Genomic DNA, 25776 nt, shown 5'->3' on the forward strand with positions numbered 1-25776 from the left:
TTATTATTATTATTATTATTATTATTATTATTATTATTATTATTATTATTATTATTATTATTATTATTATTATTATTATTATTATTATTATTATTATTATTATTATTATTATTATTATTATTATTATTATTATTATTATTATTATTATTATTATTATTATTATTATTATTATTATTATTATTATTATTATTATTATTATTATTATTATTATTATTATTATTATTATTATTATTATTATTATTATTATTATTATTATTATTATTATTATTATTATTATTATTATTATTATTATTATTATTATTATTATTATTATTATTATTATTATTATTATTATTATTATTATTATTATTATTATTATTATATTATTATTATTATTATTATTATTATTATTATTATTATTATTATTATTATTATTATTATTATTATTATTATTATTATTATTATTATTATTATTATTATTATTATTATTATTATTATTATTATTATTATTATTATTATTATTATTATTATTATTATTATTATTATTATTATTATTATTATTATTATTATTATTATTATTATTATTATTATTATTATTATTATTATTATTATTATTATTATTATTATTATTATTATTATTATTATTATTATTATTATTATTATTATTATTATTATTATTATTATTATTATTATTATTATTATTATTATTATTATTATTATTATTAATTATTATTATTATTATTATTATTATTATTATTATTATTATTATTATTATTATTTATTATTATTATTATTATTATTATTATTATTATTATTATTATTATTATTATTATTATTATTATTATTATTATTATTATTATTATTATTATTATTATTATTATTATTAATTATTATTATTATTATTATTATTAATATTAATATTAATATTAAGAAAAATAATATTAATATTAAGAATAATAACAATAATAATAATAATATTAATCTTAATATTAATAAAAATAATATTAATAATAATATTAATATTAATATTAATAATAATAAAAATAAAAATAACAATAGTAATAATAATAATAGTAATTGTATTAATAATAATAATAACAATAAAAATATTAATAATAATAATAATAATAATAATAATAACTTTCAATTTCATCCCTCTCTACATAAACACACTCTCTCTGTCACATAGACATTATCTTTCTGCCACATAAACATTCTCTGTCTGCTACGTAAGCAGCATTTGACGGTGTTAAGTAATACTTAACGGAAAGTATCAATTTAGATGCACTTTAAAAGATATAGGGACTAAATTGATTTTTTTTAAAATTACGGTATTAAATTGAATATTGACCCAAATATTAAAACAAATAAAATAATTAAATCTAAATTATAAGAAAAGATGAGAGCATGGATCAAATATAGTAATGAGCACCGCAAGGCGAGGGAAGATTCAACCTGCATTGGAATATGTTTCTATCAACTGCAAGACTTCCAAGACCCGTAACTTTCCCACCCAAAATATTTAATCTAACTATTGTTTTTTTACTTTATCTTTAAACTTAATATATCTTTTAACACTTTACACACAATTTTAACAGTGTATTTGAATTTAATGATTTACTCTTTGTAATTAAAGAGATAAGGAGAAGAGAAAGTTTAGATATCTATGCATTGGAAAATGTAAAACACATAAATCAGAAACATTTATTTTAATCCATGTGAAAATTTGAGATGAAAGTTTAGATTATTTTATTTTAATAATTATATTATTAATCTTTGAACTAAGAATGGTATTGCATCGTCCACCTCACAAATTTTTACCCTTAAATTTCAATATATATTTTTCATTTATAATAGTATTGTAGAATAATGGGCCTAGATTCAATTTAATGGTTGATTGTCACCCGGACCGTTAGTTGGTCATGACAAGGGCAACCTCAATAGCCTGCGTTAGAGGTTGGGGATATGTAAAGTGATGGATCTAGACCCAAAGATATCATAAATGGATTGTAATTCAATCTTTAATGGCAGAGGATGTTCATACGTTAAGTATCCTGAATTAATTAGACTTAATCACCTTTAATGGCTCAATGAAGACAGAATAAAAAATGATACATATGGTATGGTCGATATATACCAAGGGGAACACCAACAAGTAAGCTATCTTTTACACATTAGTACAGGGTACATTTATCCTAGACCACTTGGAGATGTTTTAGGGCTAGGTTATTCCTACTTTTGTCTATAACATTTGGCACCCACCGTGGGCAGGCAAAATTACTCCTGCACCACAAGATCAGAATAGAAATTGAAAATGAGAGGAACAAGGAGAACAATGGTGGAAGAAGAGACAAATGGGGCTTCAATCAGAGGATCCCCATCAGAAGCAACACGTATGTTAAAGGAGATTATGGAAACAATGAGGAGGCAAAATGATGAGCATGCGAAGGAATTTAGAAGGGGACAAGAGGAAGCAACATTGTGGATGAATGAGGCATTAAGGGGACAGGAGCGACTTCAAAGGCGAAATGAGGAGTTTCAGAGGCATGTGGAGGATCGGATGTTAGGAAGGTAGGAGTTGGAGGAAGTGGAGCCAGATTTCCAACCATTTTCGGAGGAAATTCTGAATGAATCATTTCCAACGAACTATATGTTTTCGAAAATTAGTTCCTTCACGGGGAAGCAGGACCCAAATACTCACATAAAAATGTTTAGGGCACAGATGTTGATTCACGGAGGATCAGATGTTGTTCGATGTAAAATGTTGGCAGGATCGTTAGTAGGAACGATGTTGGATTGGTTCAGCACTCTTCTAGAGGGGCCGGGTAACATCTTTGGAGGTTTTTGTTCGATTGTTTGTCGCTCATTTTGCGGCAAATAAAACAAAACCCCCAGAAACGACATATTTGTTTGAGATGAAGCAATCCAAAGGGGAATCGCTGAAACAATATTTGCGTCATTTTAATGAGGTGGTGCAGATTCCTTAGCCAAATAAGGGGATGTGTGTGAAAGCTTTTATTAGAGGGATAAGGTATGGAGGGTTTGGGGAGTCACTGGTGAAAAGAAAGTCGGAGGATATGGTAACCATCAATCTTAGGGCTACGCCATATATTAAAGTGGAGGAGATTGTTAGGAGAAAGAAAGGGAGAAGAAGGAACAAGATCTAAAGGAGATAAGGCAGTAATCAGTTTTCGACCAACTAGTAATAGAGGTGGAGGCCCAATAAGGGTGAGAAGAGAAGATCGAGTGACTGGTCCTTATGGTGAAAGGAGGGAGGAAAGGTATGGTGAAAGGAGGGAAGAAAGATTTGTTTGGTTCCCGCCAAAGCTGATGGAGTCTCAGAAGGATATTGTTAAAGATGTCAACACAACAAAGCTTTTACGTTTTTCGAAGAAAACCAATATAATCATGGGAAGAAACTTTAAAGCATGGTGTTGTTTCCATAAAACAAATGGATATGACACAGAAAGATGTTATACTTTGGCGAGACAAATAGAGGAGTTGGTGAAAAGGGGTCTAATACAAATTTTTAAAGGAAGGTCGGATGAGGAGGATAAAAGAGGGTTAATGGAGGTTGGAAAGGGCACAAAGGAAGAAGAAAGAGATGATTAGAGGGGGGAAGGATATGAGAAGCCTATAATGGGAGATTTAAATACAATTGCGGGTGGATTTTCAAGGGGAGAAGTTTTCAGTGCAGTCGGAAAATGCTATGCAAGATCGGTAATGCAATTGGCAACGAAGGTGGCTCTTATACTGACCCCAAGCTTTACAAGGGAAGATTTGAAGGATGTTTTTCCTCATGACAATGACCCTGTCGTTATATTAATAGTTATGAAGAGTCGACGTATTCATAGGGTATTGGTGGACCAAGGTTCTTCGACAAATGTGCTCTTTTGGAATGCGTTTGTGGCTATGGGAGGATCGGTGGATGAGCTTGAGCCATATAAAGGTGTTGGTTGGTTTTTCAGGCGACTCGGTTCAGATGCGGGGCTATCTGGAGGCTCGGACAACCTTTGAAGAGGGAAGTGAGGTCTACATGGTAGTTAATACTGTTGAACAAGATGCTTTGATGTCTCCAAATCCAAGAGGAAATCTTGAAGACCTTGTTGCTGGGTGTGTGTGTTGTCTAGTTGTTTGAAACTTGTTAGTTCACTCCTTAAGATGATCCAAGTTCATTTGAATCTTTAACCTTTTGAAAAGATGTGTTTTCTAAAAAGCTGTCAAAAATTCAACAGGTTGTTTTTCAAAACAACAGGTTGTTTTACCTTAGCAGTTTTTGAAAAACTTGGTTGACTTTGCTGTCAAACCAAAACAATCGATTGTTTCGATAAAACAACCGATTGCTTTCCTGCAAACCTTAACAGAATTTTGTTAAGCGGTTTTAATATGTTTTAAATGATCCTAACTAACTTGGCTCCTTTATTAAATGCTTTTGACCACTTGGTGGGTCTATATAAAGGTGGTTTTACGCTCCTAATCTTGGAGTAACAGAAAGAGTTTATTAAAACAGTTTTTCCAAGATTTGAAAAAGCTTTGAATCATTCTTAAGTGTGTGGAATAAGATTGGGTTGTAATTCTGAACTTTAAGCTTTGTAATACCTAGGTGTATTCTATTCCCTTCTTCCTTGATTATTGTATTTTTGTATTTGTGTTGCCAATGAGTGTTGTGTGTTCTTGAGGGGTTCAAGATCAAGACTCTTGGTGTGGTTTGCCAAAGGTAGTGTGTTTCTTGAGGGGTTCAAGGTCACTACTTTGGGATGTGGTGTTTGTAATCTGGTTTTGATTGCATAGTGGAATACCCAGTGGTTTCTGGGGACTGGATGTAGCTTTTGGTGTAAGAGTGAACCATTATAAATTGCTTGCGTGCTTATCTCTTACCCTTAACTCTTTAAATTCCGTTTTTAAGTTCTTTTTATAAACTGCTGATAAAAACAACCGATTGTTTCGAAGAAACAACCGATTGTTTTTCTGATATCATCTTGAAACAGTTTTGGTTCTTTGTTTCTTTGATTTCTTTCTCTGTAATTCAGCATTGATTTTCATTATACCTTCAAAGTTTGCGAAAATCCCTCTTAAACAATTCACCCCCCCCCCCTCTCGTTTAAGGTCATATATTCTAACAAATACTCCTTCATCATATAATATTTTGTTGGGGAGACCAACTATTAATAAATTAGGAGCAGTAGTATCGTCAGTACATATGAAAGTGAAATATCCAGTTGAGGGAGATAAGGTGAGAGTAATAAGGATAAATCAGAGGTCTGCAAGAAAGTGTTATAAGGGTAGCTTAAAAAATAAGAAAATATGTTGGCAGTTAGAAAGGGTAGAACAAAGTTGTGATGAGGTGGAGTTGGATCTGAGGGTTGATTATGAGGAAGAAAGGCCCCAACCAGTGGAGGAAATCAAAACCATTGTGTTGAAGGAGGGTAGGATGGTGAAGATTGGTAGTCACATGCAGGTTGAAAGGGAAAAAGAGTTGACAGAATGTCTGAAAGAAAATTTTCAAGCCTTTGCATGGTCGGTACAAGATATACCAGGAATAGATCCAGATTTCATCTGTCATCGTTTGTCTGTAAATCCAAATGTGAAACCGGTAGTACAAAAGAGGAGGAAGTTAGGTGAAGAAAAGCAACAAATAGTGAATCAAGAGGTGAAGAAGCTAAAGAGTGTGGGCCATGTTCGGGAAATACAGTATCCTACTTAGCTAGCCAATTTGGTGTTGGTTTAAAAAAGCAATGGCAAGTGGAGGATGTGTAAAGATTTCACAAACCTAAATAAGGCAGGTCCTAAAGATGCCTACCCGTTACCTAACATTGACATGTTGGTGGATGTGGTGTCTGGTTGTGAGTTGCTAAGTTTTATGGATGCATATTCGGGATATAATCAAATCTGAATGCATCCTAGGGATATAGAGAAGACAACCTTCAAAATAAGTTTATCAAACTTTTGTTACGCAGTGATGCCTTTTGGATTGAAGAATGTAGCGGTGACCTATCAGCGGTTAATGGATCAAATTTTGGGAGGTATGATTAGAAGGAATGTGGAGGCTTATGTTGATGATATGGTAGTTAAATCCATAAAGTTCGGCAGTCAAGTGCAGGATTTGAGGGAATTTTTTCAGACATTAGACAAGTACAAGTTGAAGTTGAATCCAACAAAAATGTGTGTTTGGTGTAAGGGCGGGAAAGTTCTTAGGGATTATGCTGACTCAAAGGGGAATTGAGATGAACTCGGAGAAATGTGAAGCAATTTTTAGCATGAGAAGTCTGGTGTCGGTCAAGGAGGTACAACAACTGGCAGGAAGAATGACATCATTATCACGTTTTATCTCGAAGGTGGGGGAAAGATCGGCTTCTTTTTTCTAATGTTTAAAGGGGAACAATCGTTTCACGTGGACAAATGAATGTGAAGAGGAAATTAAAGAGTATTCTTGCATCGCCACCAATCTTGATCAAGCTTGCAGCAGAATTGCATGTATATCTGTATTAATGCGTAACAGAAAAAACGATAAGTACAATTAAGCAGGTTTTACAAAAGGTGGATTTGGCGGGAAGGATGATGAAATGGGCACTAGTGCTTTCAGAGTATGGCTTGGTGTTTGAAAGTAGGGGTTTGGTACGACCTCAGGTTCTGGTAGATTTTGGAGGGACCGAATGGTGTTTTGGTAGAGCATTCTTTAAAGTTTGCGTTTTGGGCAAGTAACATAAGGTAGAGTATGAGGCTTTGTTAGCTGGGATGAGATTAGCAGAGGATATAGGAGTAAATAGGCTAGTGGTCAGAAGTGACTCAGAATTGGTGACGGAACAGGTGGTAGAAAATTTTCAAGCAAGAAATCCGCATTTGGCCAAATACTTAGAGAAGGTGCAGGCAATGGCGACCAAGTTTGAGGAGTTTAGTTTGGTGCATGTTTCGCGGTATCAGAATTCTAGGGCAGACCTATTGTCTAAGTTGGCAGGTGATGAGCATATATTTATTCACACTCACTAGCTTTATTCATAGATTATTGGACTATAATTATAAATAAATTCATTTTTTTAATTAATATTCTTATAATTGGGTTTATTTGGGCCTTAACTATTATTATTGTTAATTTTGTGTTTTTAGAGTAAATTATCCGGAGGAAGCATCTACCTTTGTGATGGGCCAAATATGCAAAAATCCAAATTGCTTCTTGAACTAAAACAGGAAACAAATTCTGATGAGAAGAAAGAAAAAAATAAAATCTACAATATCTCAGAAACAGATTTGGAAGCAAATCTTCTGCAAAATACAAGAATTATGGAAAGATGGAGACTTGGAAACTGTTTACAAAATCTAAATTGCAATATTTTCCCAAGATCCTTGGAGCAGAAAAGTCTATAAAAGGACACAAGCATCAAGGAGAAAAGGGAGAGCTTGATAGGGTTTTCTTGGTTTCTTTTCTTCTTTGTAATTATTTTGTTTTCCTCCGCATGGAATGCTAAACCTTTTTGGCTGATTCCTTTGTAATTTCCCATTGAGTTATGAGGTTTTGTTCAATAAAAGTTTCGATTTTTAATTCTCTATAGCAGTTGTTTTTATTGTCTAATCTTCTGGAAAACTATTTTTTGTGAGAGGTTGTACTTGAACGCATGATTGAGAGTCTTCCTTGTCTTAAACTTTGGTTTCTTAGTTAGTTCGCATTCTTCTAATTAATTTCTTGGGCGCATGATTCAAGAGAGAGGAGGTAAGCATTCCCATGGAGTATACGCATAGAACAAAGTGGGTATTAATTAAACTAGTAGGCACATGTTTTACTAGTGAGTTTCAATTGAATGAGATCGGCGCATGTTCAATCTGGTTTAGCTCTGTTGGAGGATTGAGAAAAGATTAATCTTTAGAGAACCTGTGAAGAATTCAATGGTGGAAGAACTTGGGATCAACCGCTTTTTATTTGCTATTTTAATCTGTTTTATATTTTCTCCATAACTATCTCAAACCCCCTTTTTATCTTTATTGTTATTGCTAACTTTTATTGCTTGCAGATAGATTTTAAACCCTGATCAACTGATTTTACTATTGGATTCGTTGGGAGACGACTTGAGGTTATTTGACCACAATTATACTATCATCTTTCTAGTGTTAGACAAGTCTACGCTAGAATCATATTAATTTGACAGCAAAACGACAGCTATCAGCAGGCACCAAAAGATCGACCAATCATAGGTCTGTCATACAAGAAAATTTGGTAGAGCCGAGTGTAGTCATAGGAGAGAAGATGCAGATTTGTAGTCAACATAGTTGGATGGATATGAATTTGAGGTGGTTCATGGAGGGAAAAGAGTAAAGCACAAGGTATTTTGAGAAGGAATAAGAATAAATACAACTTGATTGAGGGTTTTTTATTTAGATAGGGATTTTCCTTACCCTTATTAAAAAATGTGTAGATGAGGATGGAAAGGAGAGGATAATGCAAGATGTTCATATAGGAGGAAGATCGTTAGCGGTAAAAATTGTATGAGTTGGTTTCTATTGGTCCACTTAAAGAAGTGATTGTCTAGAGTATGTCAAAAGATGTGATAAGTGTTAGAAACATGCAAAAGAAATTAAGGTTCCCACTAAGCGCCTGTACTTATTGATCGCACCGTGACCTTTCTTTAGGTGGGGGATTGACATTTTGGGACCTTTCCCCATATCGTTAAGGCAATTTAAGTTCATCGTGGTGGCTATTGAGTATTTTACAAAGTGAGTGGAAGTAGAGCCTTTAACAACCATTACAGTAGAAAAGATTACGAAGTTTGTGTGGAAGTCGATAGTATGCATATTTGGTGTACCTAAGGAGCTCATATCAGACAATGGGACACAGTTTGCTAGCAGGAAAATGAGGGACATGTGTGAAGAGATGGGAATTCGTAGATATTCTCGACAGTAGAGCATCCTCAATCTAATGCACAAGTTGAGGCGGCAAACAAAATTATCTTACAAGGTTTGAAGAAAACACTTGGCGCAGCTAAAGCCAGGTGGGTGGAAATTTTGCCTGAAGTGATTTGGTCGTATCATACAACGGTGCAGTCAACAACAAATGAAACCTTGTTCAGTTTGGTTTCTGTTGGAGATGCTATATTACCAATTGAGTAAGAAATGACATCTAGAAGGGTAGGCGATTTTTCGGAAAGAGCATCGGAAGAAGGGAGACTTTTTCAGCTAGACACCATTAATGAATTGAGAAACAAAGCAAAGCTTGCGAAGGCAACATGGAAAAGGAAAGTAGAGACCAAACATTTAAGTAAGGTATATGCGAGGAAGTTTAGGGAAAGAGACCCTGTTTTAAGGAAAGCGGGAGAAACACAACATGGGTTGGGCCTTACAGAGTACGTGAAGTGGTGGGAAAGGGAGCATATTTCCTTGAGACTCTGGATGGTGGAGGTGTGCCAAGGACATGGAATGTGGCCAATTTACGATTCTATTACAGTTAGTTGTGTTTTATTCAAATTTTCTTTTCATACCCTGCTCAGAAACAATTTACACAAATATGTCTTTTTGCATAATAAATGAGAAGTATTATTATAATATTTGTTTTGTTAGGCAGGGATCAACACGAAAACCATGGAAGGGGGGTGTTCACCCTCCATGGTGTCGAGCTAAAATCTCGGTCCAATAAAAAAATCATGGTAGGGTGTTCACCCTCCATGGTGTCGAGCTAAAAGCTTAGTCCAATAACAAAACCATGATAGGGTGTTCACCCACCATGGTGCCAAGCGGAGCCTCGGTTCACAAAACCATGGACTGGTGTTCACCCTCCATGGTGTCGAGCTAAAAGCTTGGTCCATAACAAAACCATGATAGGGTGTTCACCCACCATGGTGCCGAGCGGAGCCTCAGTCCACCAAACCATGGACTGGTGTTCACCCTCCATGGTGTCGATCTAAAAGTTCAGTCCAATAACAAAACCATGGTAGGGTGTTCATCCACCATGGTGCCGAGCGGAGCCTCAGTCCACAAAACCATGGACTGGGCCCTCCATAATGCCGAGCTAAAAGCTCAGTCCAATAACAAAAACATGATAGGGTGTTCACCCATCATGGTGCCGAGTGGAGTCTCGATCCACAAAACCATGGACTGGTGTTCACCCTCCATGGTGTCGAGCTAAAAGCTCGGTCCAATAACAAAACCATGATAGGGTGTTCACCCACCATGGTGCCGAGTGGAGCCTCGGTCTACAAAATCATGGACTAGTGTTCACCCTCCATGGAGTCTAGCTAAAAGCTCGATCCAATAACAAAATCAGGGTAGGGTGTTCACCCACCATGGTCCAAGCGGAGTCTTGTTCCACAAAACCATGGATTGGTGTTCACCCTCCATGGTGTCAAGTTAAAAGCTCGGCCCAACAACAAAACCATGGTAGGGTGGATTGGTGTTCACCCTCCATGGTGTCAAGTTAAAAGCTCGGTCCAATAACAAAACCATGATAGGGTGTTCACCCACCATGGTCCAAGCGGAGTCTCAGTCCACAAAAACAAGGTATGAAATTTGATGTGCAATTTAGAAAATATTATTATTTATTTATGCTTGGAAGGCAAACATGATGATTACAAAATAAAGTTGATTTTAGTTTTTGGACTTATGGATAGACTTCGAAGTTAAGCTAAGTACGCCTATGTTTTGGCTTTTCTGGGTGTAGAAATCGTAAGATATGTGATGTTCTATAAGTTTGTCTCATCTGTTCGGAATATGTATATGATAACAATAACTTTAGAAAGTTTTGAGGTTAACATTGGAATGGTGATAGCATATATAATAGGATAACATCGGAATGGTGATAGCAAATATAATAGGATAACATCATAATAGTAGTAGCAAATATAATAGACAAGTTTGGATTACAAATAATAATCATAAATATGATAGGGATATATAAAGTTTTTAAGATACAAAAGGTTTTTTCGACCTTCGTTACTCATCAACAATTTGACCGTCAACAACACTCTTGAAAGGGCCTAGTACCGATGTATCAATTTTTGGTTGAATTACTTTGATTTGTTCACTGGCACCGTTGAAGCCTTCAACAAAGGATCATGAGATTTTATCTTTGGCCAGTCTCCAATGCAGTGTCAAGGGTGGAAATCTTGTTTTTGAAGCATGGCTTCTGTGTCCTCCCAAGATCGGTTAGTTGCCTGGCGTTTGTCTCGATGTCGCGCATAATCTTCAATTGTTCGCTGCAGCTTACCTAGAACCTCGTTCCTGTCCTTAGCTATTTCGGCCACTTTGTTTTTGTAAGAGGATATCCAGGATTGGGCAGTCTTGAGTTCTTTGGTCAGTTTGTTCACCTTGGCCAACTCCTGGGCAACCTTGTGAGCCTCTTCAGAATCTTGTCTCACTAATTTATGGGCCATTTGATCAAAAAGGGTTATCAGCTTGGGCCAGGAAGATGGTTGGTGGGCAAGCACCACAACCTTGTCACTTTTTTTACAAGACTTGGCTTCAGATGAACCTTGGTGATAAGAGGAGTTGTCCTCCAAGTCAATAGGATCGGCTGGCGGACGATGGTCAATGGACCGTTTCTTTCCAACTACCATGGTAGCAGTTTTCTCATAATCGATTGGCGTGATTTTGGCACTAGACTTAGCAGCAACCCCTCTGGTCCGGCGAGCCATCTCAGCTTTGGTTAGCAGCATGGAGTTATCTGAAGAAAAAAAAAAAGAGAAAAAGATTTTGTTAGTTGGTAGTAAAGAGCAAGGAAGCAAAGAGAAGTTGGTCGAGGTAGGTACCGAAGTAAACTTTTAAGCCTTTGGGTCGGTACTCGAGCTTTAAAAGGATCGGAGTTTAATGATTAGGTTGACACCGAGGGTGAGACAACAGATAAGGGGAATCCTTCTAGAAGAGTGGGTTATGTTCTGATTTTTGGATTTTCACAAATTTACCTTTGAAAGATTTATATGAGGATTGAAATCGCGTACGAATCGCTCGACCTTTGACACCACTAACAAAGGCCCATGAGGTATGTTTGGAGATTTTATATTAAAAAAATAGAAAAATATGTTCGAACTCGAAACAATATCGAGTTGGCTATATAGAATGTGAAAGAGTCGGACAAAGACCCAACTGTTTGGAAACTGTTTGGATGCAGTTGGGCAGGTGTTACATTCATGGTTAGCATAATTTTTTCTTCGAAAGGGTGTAAGGGTAGTCGGACACCGACTTTGGTAAATAAGGTTTCATAGAAAAAACAAAAGGTGTTTCATCTACACAATCTTTACAAACATGTTCTTCCGGTTTACAAGGAATTATAATTACATTTTTTTCAAAGCTAGTACGACTCAAAGATTGAGCGTGGCAGAGTTTTCAAATTCTTTGTGTAGAAGTAAAAACAAAAATTTCACGGATAATGTCAAGTTTAGCCAAGGATACATAGAATAATAATCTATGAGCAACTCACACACATTATATGCAATGAACACGAATGGAAAACAGTGATAATACAGGCAAGTTTATGAGACAATCGAGGGCGTACCTAGGGGATGGAGTTGAAACAAGAGAATGGAGGAGAATGGATGCAGAGGAAAGAACGTGAGGTACAGTGGATGAATGTAGCAGAATGCGAGATAGTGTATGAAGGCGAGGTTGGAGCGTGAATGGGGAGTAAGAAGTAAAAGTTGAAGAGTGAAAAGAGAAGAAAAGGGGAAATGATGGGAACACAAGACGAAGGGGTAGTGTTTGGCAAGGAAGAAGAAGAAACGCGGGTAGTGCAAAGCAACGTCAACCAGTGGGAGTGCAACACGTGGCTATCGGGAAGAGTAAGGGTCAGACGATGTGATGTGTGGTAGAAGAGTATTAAATGCGCAAGCAAATCCCTATAAAGGATAAAGGATCGAGGGGAGGAAAGGCTTTAGCTATTCTTACGCACCCTCAATGGCTTAGGCCAAAGGCTGAGGGCATGTAGAGTGATAACTTGAATCCAATTTAATGGTTGATGGTCACTCGAACTATTGGATGGTGATGACAAGTCTCGATAGCATGCGTTAGAGGTTGGAGACATGTAGAGTGATGGGCTTGGATCCAACGTATTATAAATGGGTGTAATTCGATATTTAATGGCAGAAGAAGTATCCTGAGTTAATTAGATTTAATCATCTTTGATGGTTCAATGAAAGCAAAATCAGAAATGATAGGTAGGGTATGGTCGATATATACTAAGGAGAACACCAACAAGTAAGATATCTTTTACGCACTGGTACATGGTACATTTATCCTATATCACTTGGATATGTTCTAGGACTAGGTTACTCCTACTTTTGTCTAGAACAGGTCTATAAAAAATTTCTCCCATTTTATATTTTTATATTTTTAATTATATTTTAAAATAAATTATCAAATTACTAAAAACATTTGTTTCACACATATTTAAATAACACAACACATTATAAACCATCCACATATTTTTTTTGTAATTATCCACTATTTTTCTATATAATTGTCATTATTAATATTGTTATTTTTCTTAGAATATATAATTTCTCATTGATTTGCAATAGACGACATGCAAATGAGAAAACACTATGACATGCAATACTAACATTTTTTTAACACTTCAAAATAAAAGTTTTGTAAACATAATTTAACATTTAACGACAAGCATTCTTTTCCCTTTCTAAATCGATATTGTAGAGGTGATGTTAAATAATTTCTTATGATTTGTTCCGGAACATCTCGTAATGAAATTTATGATTATGGAACAGCTATATAAAACAATTTAAAATAAATGTTCTAAAATGATTTTTTGGTAGATTACGGCAAGGTGTTTGATGAAGAGCGACATTGGAAGACTGAACAGGCTCTTGTTAAGGGCAGATTTCCTACTGGGTGCTCTGTGTTTTATTTATTATGTTGAGCTGTTTAAATATCCCAACTCATCCTCTTTTCTTTCTGAATCGGATTCCCTTATTCAATCTTCATGACGGTATTGTAAATGTGGTTCAGCTTCAGGAAACCTCTTGGAGTCCAACAACATTAAGCTATTTTTTTTTTTTTTCTTAAGTAGCGTTTCACCCACAACAGTTGGCAAAACTATCTTTCATGTATATAGTGTTTGCATTTACATACTGCATCGAATCTGAGATGCGCATGCCAAAATTTACCAGTTGGATTGTATGAATGCATACCATACCAGTTTGTGTCAGGAGAATAAAGTCACACTAATAACCAACATTTTACTAGCTCTATACTATTTTGAAACTTCCATTACATGCCACTGGAATTGCCAGAATACTTTTTCTTCAGCTTCCGACCCTTTTATCCTGTGATTTGTGATGTATTTTCCAGACAGCGAAAATCAATATATTCTGTTGCTTTAGCATAAAAAGATTTGCTAAGCGTATAAGAATTCAATTCCCTTTTTCACATAGAGTAGCCATGAGTTCTGACCGAGCCTTGTCGAGGGCACTTGACAAATTTTCAGGCTTCCTCCCACCTGCCTGAGCAAAATTGGGCCTTCCACCTCCACCACCGCCACATAATTTTGCTATTTGGCCAATAAACTTACCTGCCTGAATCCCCTGATCAACCACCCCTGGTGAAAAAGCAGCAACTAGGCTAACCTTCCCTTCACCAGGACATGAGCCCAGTACCACGGCTGCTGGATCTGTTAGTGTTTCCAGTAAATATTCTGCGGCACTTTTAAGTGAATCAGCATCAACATCATCGAAGCACTCAACTAGTACCCTGCAAATTTTCAACAAGAAATAAATAAAAACGATACATCTACTCAATTTCTAAGGAATACTCGATAAAAAAAACAAGACAACAAGGAAATATAAATACAAGGGACATCCTTTCAACTTAATTTCTAATAATTTGTGATCATAAAACTATATATTCAAGGGACTACCAGTGATGTGATGCAATCTGCTTCTTAATTGTCAGATTTGTTTGGTTTTGACGATAAAAACTTCAAGTGAGAAAAGGTTGCAAAACTTCTATATCAAAGAAACATCTTCAGGTAGCTAAAACTGAAGAGATCCCTCTCCCCCATTATCAGGGCAACATATACCATCACACGGAGAAACATTACCTGTACTGTTTTGAATTCCCCACCAACAATGTTTTGCTCGCAATAACGGAAGCTTTGTAGACTGCTGCTTTTGCACGTACTGCAGAATTTTCATTTCTCACTGCCCGTAACTCCTCTAAAAGGTTTTCTACCCTTGTTGTCACTTCTTCTGGCTTAGCCTTCATAAAGTGATATTAATATATTAATTATAACACGTAATTACATGCAAAATCAATATTGCCGAGAAGAACGTATGCTCAAAAGTGCTTGAAAGAAATGGTGCAATATGCTGAAAATGACCAAGCCAACAACAGCCCTGGAATTTTTTATTTTACGAAAACACTAATTAAAAATTATACAAATAAAGGACATACATTATGTATTTGAGAAAGTTCATTAGCTGATATGTTTAATTCATTGCGGGAGAAACTAGACAGGAAATCCTTATAAGGCATAAAGAAAATTAAAATCCCAAAGCTAAGTGATAAGCACCTAAAACACCCCCCTTCTTAAAAGGGATTTGTGAAAGGGGGAAGGATCAAGCTACTTAAGTACTTCATCGAGCGTACCCTACTACTTACTGTGGAATTTAAGCACCTCATACCGTCCCTGAAAGCCAAGGTCTAGCAATTGATACTCTACAACTCTTCACTGAGCCTATGTATTCAACCCCTTCAAAGGTAACTCTTTTCAAGACACCAACCACCAACTCTAATACTAATTTATTCATACCCAAGTATTTGAGGAATCCTCCCTTAGAAGCTAGTTGCTAAGGAGGCGAATCAAACCACGTAAGTACTTCACCAAACATCCTATACTACTCGATATGAAATTTAGGTATTCCCTAATATCTAAGTCCTTATTGATAAGCATTTGAAAGGCACGATGAGAACCATTCCAGACTATGCTCAATGCCATCTTGTACAGAATAAGATGGTTTGCCTTTCTAATCCGTACCCCTTCCCCCCCAACAAAAGCGTAAGAGGGAAAACAAAAGGATGTCTATGCCCACAAACTTTTATAATTAATAATTTATCACAATAATTGAATAACACATAGATATTAACCGAACAAGGTGATTTTAAAATTTCGGTCCATATAGATAAAAATGAATATTAACTGGTTCATCCGAGGGCGAACTATGACTTTTTCAAAATTTTGGCAAGGCTTTGAAAACTCCAAAGCCAAGATCATGGAACATACTTTGAGAGTGGAACATAGCTGCTTTAGATAAAAGTCTCGGGCATTGATATATTCAATGAAGGCTTCACCAGCTACAGCTTCAATACGCCTGATTCCAGATGCAATACCCTGTTCTGATATTATTTTAAAACCGCGAATTTCAGAAGTATTATTGACATGAGTCCCACCACATAGTTCCATTGATACACCAGGAATCTCTACGACACGTACCTGCAGTACACCAAATTTGAAGCCAAAATAAGCTGCATAATACATCAGCTTCATAAATACATATTCTTAATCTTTTCCTTGATTGATGAGAAGATCTGGAACAAATAACTGTAATCTATCATAGAAGTGATGGGCAATTAGGATTAAACATTATTTTCAGTTTCATTAACAGGATATTCTCCTAATAGGATTTACAGAACCTAGTATCTTACTGTGCTGTACATGATTTACTACTCTGGTCCATGTGCAAGCGCATGTCAGAAATACAGGGAAAATTACTAGTACATCAGAAATGACAATTGTAATTGGACGTATTTCAAATTTGCAATTTTTTTGGCATGAGTAGCAATCTAACAATAGTAAAAAGGGAATTTAAGTCAGAAGAAGTATTGTTTTGAGCGTTAGTTGTATTTTAAACCTTACCTGAAGTTCACCTACTTTGAATACACATGTCATGATAAACGTAGTCTACAAGCTAAGAACTACTAAAACAAAAGTAATACAATTGAACTTTGAAGGTCAATACTACAAGTGTTTGAAGTAAATCCTACCTCTTCTCCATATTTTTCTCCAAACATTGCAATAGCCCCAGCACTTTTTGCATCAGTGAGAGGCATCACTTTGGTTTGAAGTAGTGTTGCATCCTCAATCCATCCATTGATTAGCACTTCAATTTCAGCAAGTTCAGTATCATGAAGTGGTCGGTGGAAGTTGAAATCAAACCTGAGACGATCAAATGCCACCAGTGAACCAGCTTGTGAGGTCTCCTGACCAATAACTTTTTTAAGGGCAGTTTGTAGTAAATGAGTAGCAGTATGATGGACCTACAAAACCCAACTATACTTATTATAATCTTGAACAACTTGTAAGTTTGAAAATTTGAAAATATATGACTATAAACAAGCAAATCAACAGTTCTTGCACCTTAGCTCGCTGCCTCAGCTTCATATCAACTGCTGCTTCCACTTCTTTGCCAACCTCTACAACACCCTTTTGGACTGTACCCTTGTGCACAAATATGTTGCCTAATGATTTCTGAACATCTATTATCTCCACAACAGCTTTTGGTTGATTATCACCCTCTGAAATATATAGAAAACCATGATCGCCAATTTGACCCCCTGATTCAGCATAAAATGGAGTCTTATTCAGTAAAACTTCCACATTACTCCCTTCACTGACCTGTACAGCTGGATTTCCATTCACCATGAGGCTTTCTATCATTGCTTTACAATGAAGTCTGTCATATCCAATAAATTCAGTGTCAGGTACATTCTCTGCAATATTTTCCCCATTTTCAATGGCAAGTTTGACAGTATTATGTGCAGCTTGAGATTGACGCCTTTGCTTCTCCATCTCAATATCAAAACCATCCATATCAATGCTCACACCACGTTCTTCAGCCACTTCTTTTGTTATTTCCATTGGATATCCATAAGTATCATACAACAGAAACACATCTTCGCCAGCCATGCAAGGAACAGTTCCATTTCTTTCTGCACTTGATAAGGCATCAGCAAGTTTCTCCTCAAGCAACTTTTCTCCTCTTTCCAGTGTCTGCACAAACCGAAGCTCTTCTCTCTTCAGCTCCTCAAATATACGTGGTGCTTTGTTCTTCACATCAGCCTCAATGTGTGTACTTAATTCCACAACCTTCTCAGCAATAATTGGTAAAAACGCTCCTTCAAGGTCTCCCCTACTATCACCCTTTATACCAAGCAACCTTCCTGTACGAGCAACCCTTCTAATAAGCCGTCGAACCACATAACCTCTCCCAACATTTGATGGAACAACTCCATCAGAGATGAGAAATACAATTGCACGCATGTGATCTCCTATAATCTAAGATAAATCAGAAAAAAAAAGGCAAAACAAAAAAAAATGAAATGAAAGACATTAAAAATAAGAAAGACAACTTTAGGTTAAAATAAGCTAAGGTTTTACTGCAGTTTGTATGAAGATAGTCATGTTTACTTTGAGATTCCTCTTTGTCTGGTCATCAGCAATACCATAAGAAACATTTGCTAACTTAGAGGCCTCCTCTATGATGGGGAAAATCAAGTCAGTTTCATAATTGTTTGGAACCTGCAGAAAGCATTGGCTATATATAAGATGGGCTTTAGGAGCATGTGAAATTATCTTAAAATATAAACGGTTCTTTTACAACAAAAATCAACATAGTGAACATATACCTGTTGTAGAATACGAGCCATACGCTCCAGTCCAAGGCCAGTGTCTATGTTCTTCTGTTTTAGAGGTTCAAGAGAACCATCATCCTTTTTGTTGTATTGCATGAAGACTAAGTTGTAGAACTCTATAAACCTTGTATCATCATTGAGATCCTGCTTTCATCCCCCAGGTCCCAACCACCCAACAGAATACATGTCACTGAAATGATTTTTAATCTTTCAATCTAAAAAAGGCATACTTACAGCATCTGCATATCCCCTCTCAGGATGAAAATCATAATAAATTTCTGAGCAAGGACCACAGGGACCTGTCACTCCACTGGTCCAGAAGTTATCTTCTTCTCCCAACCTTTTTATACGTTCAACTGGGACACCAATCTGCACGGAAATCAAGTAAGCAATAGGAACAACAATCCAATATGCTTTGTCAAAATAGAAGTTAATTATGTAAGTAGATAAGATGACGGTTGAGGAAAACAATTTGTAGCTAACCTCGTCAGACCATAGCTGAAAAGCTTCATCATCATCTTCATAAACACTAATCCATAATCGGTCCGGTGGCAAACCAAACCTAAAAGGGTAATTGGAAGAGAAGATAAATGATAATATATTTTGAAATAAGAAAGAGGTGGGGTGGAGGGGAAAATGTACTGACTCTGAGGTGGAAAGCTCCCACGCCCATAGAATAGCTTGTTTTTTGAAGTAATCACCAAAGCTGAAGTTTCCAAGCATTTCAAAGAAGGTATGATGTCTGGAAGTTAGGCCAACATTGTCGATATCATTAGTGCGGATGCATCTCTGTGCAGTAGCAGCACAAGGTACTTGTCTTGGAACCTGTAATTAGCAAGTTAGATAGGAGAGGTTTAGTTTAAGCGATTGAAGGTGAGGCATGGGGGCATACCTTGCCGAGGAAGATGGGCTTGAATTGGAGCATCCCTGCGATGGTGAGTAGAACAGTGGGATCATCGGGGACGAGAGAAGCGCTGGGAAGGAGGCTGTGACCGCGGGAAGCATAAAAATGAAGAAATCTCTGACGTATGGAATCCCCACTCACACAATTGGGATTCACTGTGACTTGTTGCTGCTGCTGTTGCTGTTGTTGGTGTTGGGGAAGAGGAAGGTCCTGTGGCTTGGAAAAGAATGAAGTGCGAAAACGAAAGCAGCGTGTACGGTGCGGTCTGTGAGAGAGAAATCCTGAGAATAATGGAATTAGGATTACGATGAGAATGAGAATGAGAATGATATCTTAATAGAGAAGATGAGAGAAAGTTAGAAGTGAAGGAAGTAACGAACCATTGGTATTATTAATATTATAATTGTTAGAACTGGGAATGGCGGCAAGCTTTGGAAGCTTTGCAAATGGAAGAAGCGCCAACCCTTCCATGGGAATAACGATGCCAATGCCACCAACACCAACTCTCACTAACGGATAGATAACTCTTCCTCTATTCACTACGCTCCCCACCACCACACCACATAATATTATAAATATATATAATCTATTTCAAACATTAAAATGCAAGATTTATTCATTACAAAGTGAGAGTGTTCTTTTTAAGTGAGGAAATTGTATCTCTTTTACATTTCACGATACCCTCTTTTTATTACAAGTTAGATTTTTATTTTTTTTTCATTTATTTTCTGTGCTGGTATGGAACGAGATCGAGATGACTCTCACGGACGGTCTGTCCGAGCGACACACTTAACCATTAACACTCAAACTAAGGTTAAACTACCGCTAAGAATTAGGTAATGCAATCATAAGTGTGATTCATTCCATTAATTGGGCCAAATAAGGTAAACTCATTAAAATAATATAAATAGTGCACATTTAAACGTCATTATCACTGTACACACCCGAGTGTCGAATGCTCTCTTTACTGACTTGAGCGTCGAAGTGCTCCTGCAGGTACTTTCCCCCATTTGGCATTCACCCGAGACTGAGAGCCAAAGGAGTAGTGCGAAGACTAGGAGGATCACAGTGAAGTCTTAGCGACCTACCCAAAAGAAGAAAGAAGACGAAACTTTCAATAGTTTTCTAGGTATCATCTCCCTAACAATAACATTTTCTCATATGCTCCTGGATTATAACCATTCACCTCTATTCAAGTAATAATAAAAGTTTCATCAAAGATGAATGAATATAACACAAATTTAAAATAAATAAAAAATTAAAACAAAAAATATAATAATATTGGAGGAAGAGATTGGCATTCATTCATATCTGATATGAGTAAGAACGTTTATCTAAAGAAAGGTTTAAAAAATGAACGCACACGGATACCCATAAAATATGAAAACGGAAAAAATTAGAGAAAATATGTTATGTAACTCAAATTTATATTAGGAAGAATATTGATATTATAAATCAGTTCATCAATTTGAAAAAATGCTTCCGTAAATGCATCTTAGAACTAGAGAACAAAGTTTGAAAATATAGTTATAACAAAAGTACCAGCGTGTTACTGAAATTACAAAGTGAATTTATAAATTAGATATACTAGAAACCAATTAAGAAAACATTTTCTTTAATGGGTTTAAAGATGGGAGACCATATTCAGAAACAATTCTAAATTGATTAAAAAATTCTAAAATGATTACTTGTACGTGTTATCAAAAGAATCTCAAAATTTTTTTAAAAAAGTTTCAGAAAGAGATCTCATGTTTGACATTTCCAATCTAGACCAATAACTTATAAGCTTAAAATTTACATTTGATAACATATTTCATTGAGATGAATAAAACTCTATATGAATTATAAAAATAAGAAATATCTTTAAAATTTTCAAAAGTTAAAGTATAACAAAAAAAAGTGTAAGTTTTATGAAACTATTATAATAAAGTAAAAGAAAAATATCTTGAAAATAATATAACATAAGTAAAATTCAAAATAAGATTATGATACTTGAAATAATTGATATTTATCCAAATATTACAAGAAATAATTATTGTCTTAAATACTAAAGCATTTTTTGATAATTAATGTAAATCTTTAATATTAAAAGTGTTTCTTATATTAGTGTAGAAAAGTAACTTGTTAATAATTTAAGAAACTAATTGAACTATAAGTCTATTTAAGCCACATATTAAAAAATACAAATTAAAATTCACTCACTTCAATTTAAACTTTTAATTTTTTAAACTTAATCCAAACTATTGTATGAACTGACAGACTAAATCAGGCCTATTTTCTTGAATTCACACCGATAAAATCAGGCAAATATAAAATTAATATACTTACACTTTTCCTCAATTTTCCTTCTTTTTTTTCATTATTTGATATCTTAAAGAGTCAGAGAATTAGGATGAAGCAATTTGAAAAATCGTGCATAAAAGCATTAAACGATTTGGGGCATAAATTTAATTTGCATGAACGTTTGATTTCTCAAAAAATGTGAACATGAGATGAATGATAACAAGGTTTGTTTGATAGATATAATGACGAACAAAGTTATTATAGTGAATTTAATCACATGTCTAGCATTAGGCATATTTCCAACAACAATATCTAAGGCACATTAGCCTTACACTGTTCTCCTTTTTCTTTCGTAATCTGAAAGTATATAAAGTTTCTTTAACAAAGACTTACGAATCCCAAGTGTCTTACTATTTATGTCTCTAACTATAACTTTATCTAAATATAACAATAGTGAATTTCTATTACCTATTCAAGGTCAATAAAACCTCTAACTATACAACTGTCATATCAACTCATTACGTTGTGCTCATAACAAAAATGCGCTATTCGTTAATGAACCTACATTAATTTAAAAATAATCAATACTTTATTAATTGATTTAAAAATCATAATTATTTTCAAAAATTAAATTATTTATTAGCCACTGCTAACAAATTCATATTTCGTGAACTGGCATTGGAATGACAACTTTTTTCTATATGCCGGAATTGCCATCAACCTATAGCATTAAGTTCTCTTAGTGTCAAATGTTAGTAAGATGATCCTAAAACATTCAATAGTATCGTGAATTGGTAAATTGCCACTATTGAATGAAACTGAGATTTAAAAATGTTTGATCATGAGTTACTTTGGAAACAAAAAATTCTCTGTTTGCTCTTCTCAATTCTCTTACAGATGTGAGTTTCCTCTGTTTTGTCCATCACATTCACCGTTCCTTAATGCCCGCTAAGATGTCCTAATATGACACTTTGGTCTTTGCAGCCTTCCTCATGGCCTAGTTAGCAGCCTCCATTTGTTCATCAACACCAATGGATGCCCCCAAATACTGTATATGTTACTGTGTTTGGAGTAAGTCATATTTTAGCATAGAGAGATGAACGCATGGGTGAGGCAATGTTGATGGATTTCGAAAAAACATGAGTACTTACAAGCTAAATTAATGAAGACGAATATGCTAACGTCAATTCCATTCCAATCAACCACGGATAATTGTTTTGACATTGACATTGACATGGTGAAAGTGCTGTTTTTTATTTTTTGTTTCAGGAATGGTAAGCCAGTGGATTATGCATACTGTTGAAGTTGGCAAGAATTTTCAAGAAGGATATCCTAAAGTTTAGAGCCTAAGTTACAAAGACAAAGATCTTAATGCAGTTCACAAAGTGTGACTTAGCTTGCTAAGGGTAGTTTCACAGGCATGGGAGCTATGAGGGTCAACAGAGGGAGTTAGGCCAAATCCTACTCAATGGACCCAGTACCCTCCAATGGCTTTGTCATCACCATCCCCATCATTTGCAAGTTTGTTGGCATTTCATTGCAAGCTTTGTTTAAACATTCTATCCAATTTTTTTCCAATTAACAAATTAAAAATTATGTGGGACTAAAATCGCACATGAGAGAAAGTAGGAACTGAGTAATATACCATGATTTGTTGAATTTAATACAATGTATTTCAGAAACCCCTTATCCCGAGCAGAGCAGTCCAACTCAAAGTTGATGGCAACAATGTCTGTGCATGTCCAGAAAGTGAACAAACTGATACTCTCTGCTTGCAGCGAGATCAGAACAAGAAAGGAAATGAAGCCTGTGATAACATTTGGTGAGTTTAAAGACACAGGGGGAAGAAAGGTAAACTGTTTCAATCGCCTAATTAGGAATTTGGGGGTGTATGCAGATGAGCATGCATTATAGTTTTACCAACTAGAAATGGATCCACCACACCATGAAAATGGCCAATAAAAGGTGTTGCATTCAGATACAATCCAGCTGCAGTTGATCATTCACTCTGCAATCTGTCCGAATGACAAGCAATCAACAGTATAAGTAACTTGAAATAGAATCATTGTGCAAAAGAAGATGCAACGCTTATCGCTGATAAAAGAAAAGATGACTAACTTGATTAAGAGGATTGTCAGGAGATTTCTTCCATAGCTTCCATATCAAGTCCTTGTACTGATTGTGAGTAAGACCAGGTTTCTCTTCTTTCAGCTTAGGGAGTTCAGCTTCTTCGAATGCCTGCAAGGTATGATTAGCGGATCGAATTCAAATAAATGATATGAAGTGATAAATAGGATAAATTTATACCTTGAAGGAGGCCTTGAGGCGCCTCTCGGGATGGCGATCGGGAGGCAAGCTGTCGACGATGGTCATCTGAGTGATGGCATCATCCAAAGATCTCGCTTCGATAACGGAATCGTCGCGATTAGTGTTGGACACCAGCACCATTCTCTCATACTCTTCCTCCGCAGCAGTGCGACTCTGCCGCTTCTTCGCCTCCACCGCCTTCCTCTCAGCCTCTGCCTGCTCCTCTTCCCGCCGCTGCCTCAGCTCCACCTCCGTCACCTTCGGCACCGGGATCGACACCCGGTTCGCCTTCTTGTCCACCTTCTTCATCGCCTTCTCCATCTCCTTCTCCTCCTGCTCCGCCAATCTACGCACCTCCGCCCGACGCGAGGCTGCTTCGGCCCTCTTTTCGGCCTCTTCCTCCTTCTTCTTGGCGGCTCGTGACTTGGAGCCCTCGGCCTCCTGCCAGTACTGATCAACCTTTTCGCGAGTCTCCTTATCCTTGCGCTCCGTTTCCGCGGCACTCTTACGCGCCCTCGCCGCCTCCGCCTTGCTGTTCACCCCCATCTTCTTCGGCATCTTACTGAGGGTTTGCTTTTCTTCCGATGCTGATGTTTGAATACGATCGTTTGCTGTGACCAGATTATATATCCACGAATCCTTCACTTCCGTTCCTTCCTTCTCAATCTTTCTTTATTTCTACCCGCCAAGGCCTGCCACTCTCCCCATGCTCCATGGGCCTTGGCCCGCTTCTTCCCCTATCTCAATTCATTTTCGCCAATTACTTCCTTCACCTGATCAAATCAGAATACTGATTTCTACATTAAATCATAAAAATACTCTTGAATAAAAAGGATCTTATATTTCGATTGTTTTTCCAGATTTAGATTTCCAGAATCCCTTTTTTAGTTCTGGATTTTATTTTCCAGAATTCCTTATTTAGAATTTTTTTTTTTTCATTTCGAAGTTGTTTTTTTAATAAAATTTTGATTTTTCTTGGAATTACATTTCCAGAATATAAAAGTCTATTTCAGATTTATTTTTGGAGAACTTTTGAATTCCAAATTTTCAGTTCCAAAGATTTTTGCCTTCATTTTTTTTACCTGTTATTTACCTTTAATAGTGGCATTTTAAATAGTAGTACGTACGGAAATTTTACAGAATAAACTTACAAATACAGTATTTAATACAATTTGAGTTGGGAATAGATTTTAAAAGTTTGAGTACACGAAACAATAGTGATGAATGACGACCTCTATAATCAATAAATGAACTTTCAACCAGTCTATTTGATTATGAATGTAAGGATGAATTGTTTGGAGCGAAGAAGATGGTGAAGTAGAGCTCGGAATGATGAAGGAGACTCTTAATAAAAGAATACTATAATAAGATTAACCATGGTCATGCAATTAGTAAAGTCAGAGTTGTGTACTCTTTTAAGAGGAAAGATGGTTGATTTGATGGATTTAAGAGAGTAGAGAATAGAGATATGAATGAATTGCGGACAGGTCAACTTTCAACCATGAAAATTGTGTATCCAATACCTTTTCCCATCAATTTCCATCAAACTTGACTACAAAAATTTTCTGTCAGGAAACAACAAATAGAAGGGATTGTCCAAGATCACAAACTTCATCGTCTTTTGGTTAACCTAACCATAAAACTTGACAGATTTAAAATCTTCAAATTATTGACTTGAAGATCTTTTG

General features: G+C 35.7%; 2 protein-coding genes and 1 long non-coding RNA gene across 8 annotated transcripts; all 3 read right to left on the reverse strand.

Annotated features, from left to right (window-relative positions):
* Nucleotides 1–10754: 10754 nt before the first annotated feature.
* LOC137822569 (uncharacterized) lies at nucleotides 10755–12656 on the reverse strand. Its single transcript, XR_011082941.2, has 2 exons — nucleotides 12449–12656; nucleotides 10755–11620 (listed from the first exon to the last, which is right to left on the reverse strand). It is a non-coding gene; the product is annotated as an uncharacterized LOC137822569 (long non-coding RNA).
* A 1336-nt stretch (nucleotides 12657–13992) lies between these two features.
* Nucleotides 13993–20058, reverse strand: EMB1030 (Alanyl-tRNA synthetase, class IIc). 6 transcript variants are annotated; one of them, XR_016515478.1, is made up of 13 exons: nucleotides 19879–20058; nucleotides 19487–19779; nucleotides 19241–19419; nucleotides 19078–19156; nucleotides 18829–18963; nucleotides 18589–18738; nucleotides 18371–18481; nucleotides 17579–18238; nucleotides 17321–17478; nucleotides 16948–17220; nucleotides 16187–16396; nucleotides 15005–15162; nucleotides 13993–14655 (listed from the first exon to the last, which is right to left on the reverse strand). XR_016515478.1 is itself a non-coding variant. In XM_068626339.1 (12 exons), exons 1-12 carry the CDS (start codon nucleotides 19967–19969, stop codon nucleotides 14319–14321), a joined length of 2934 nt encoding a protein of 977 aa, XP_068482440.1. In that variant the 5' UTR covers nucleotides 19970–20056; the 3' UTR covers nucleotides 13993–14318. The 6 variants fall into 6 exon arrangements, 3 of the variants coding, with proteins under 3 accessions (XP_068482440.1, XP_090151203.1, XP_068482439.1); XR_011082853.2 differs by having other exon boundaries at nucleotides 16104–16396; nucleotides 17321–18238; nucleotides 19879–20057; XR_016515479.1 differs by having other exon boundaries at nucleotides 16104–16396; nucleotides 17321–18231; nucleotides 19879–20048.
* A 3339-nt stretch (nucleotides 20059–23397) lies between these two features.
* On the reverse strand, nucleotides 23398–25157 carry LOC137821651 (coiled-coil protein). The gene is made up of 3 exons (XM_068626351.2): nucleotides 24089–25157; nucleotides 23900–24019; nucleotides 23398–23796 (listed from the first exon to the last, which is right to left on the reverse strand). Exons 1-3 carry the CDS (start codon nucleotides 24644–24646, stop codon nucleotides 23785–23787), a joined length of 690 nt encoding a protein of 229 aa, XP_068482452.1. The 5' UTR covers nucleotides 24647–25157; the 3' UTR covers nucleotides 23398–23784.
* Between the last annotated feature and the right edge of the window lie 619 nt (nucleotides 25158–25776).

Source organism: Phaseolus vulgaris, chromosome 9 (assembly GCF_051622355.1).
Source record: "Phaseolus vulgaris cultivar YP4 chromosome 9, ASM5162235v1, whole genome shotgun sequence".
NCBI lineage: Eukaryota > Viridiplantae > Streptophyta > Magnoliopsida > Fabales > Fabaceae > Phaseolus > Phaseolus vulgaris.

Excerpts from the sequence above, each read along its gene's own strand:
- EMB1030 (XM_068626338.2), bottom strand. The coding sequence starts at position 19,969 with ATGGAAGGGTTGGCGCTTCTTCCATTTGCAAAGCTTCCAAAGCTTGCC. Across the intron at positions 18,739-18,828 it reads AGAGGGGATATGCAGATGCT|GATCTCAATGATGATACAAG; the intron begins GTAAGTATGCCT and ends GGATGAAAGCAG. Across the intron at positions 14,656-15,004 it reads GGGAATTCAAAACAGTACAG|GGTACTAGTTGAGTGCTTCG; the intron begins GTAATGTTTCTC and ends GAAAATTTGCAG.
- LOC137821651 (XM_068626351.2), bottom strand. The coding sequence starts at position 24,646 with ATGCCGAAGAAGATGGGGGTGAACAGCAAGGCGGAGGCGGCGAGGGCG. Across the intron at positions 24,020-24,088 it reads GCCTCAAGGCCTCCTTCAAG|GCATTCGAAGAAGCTGAACT; the intron begins GTATAAATTTAT and ends CATACCTTGCAG.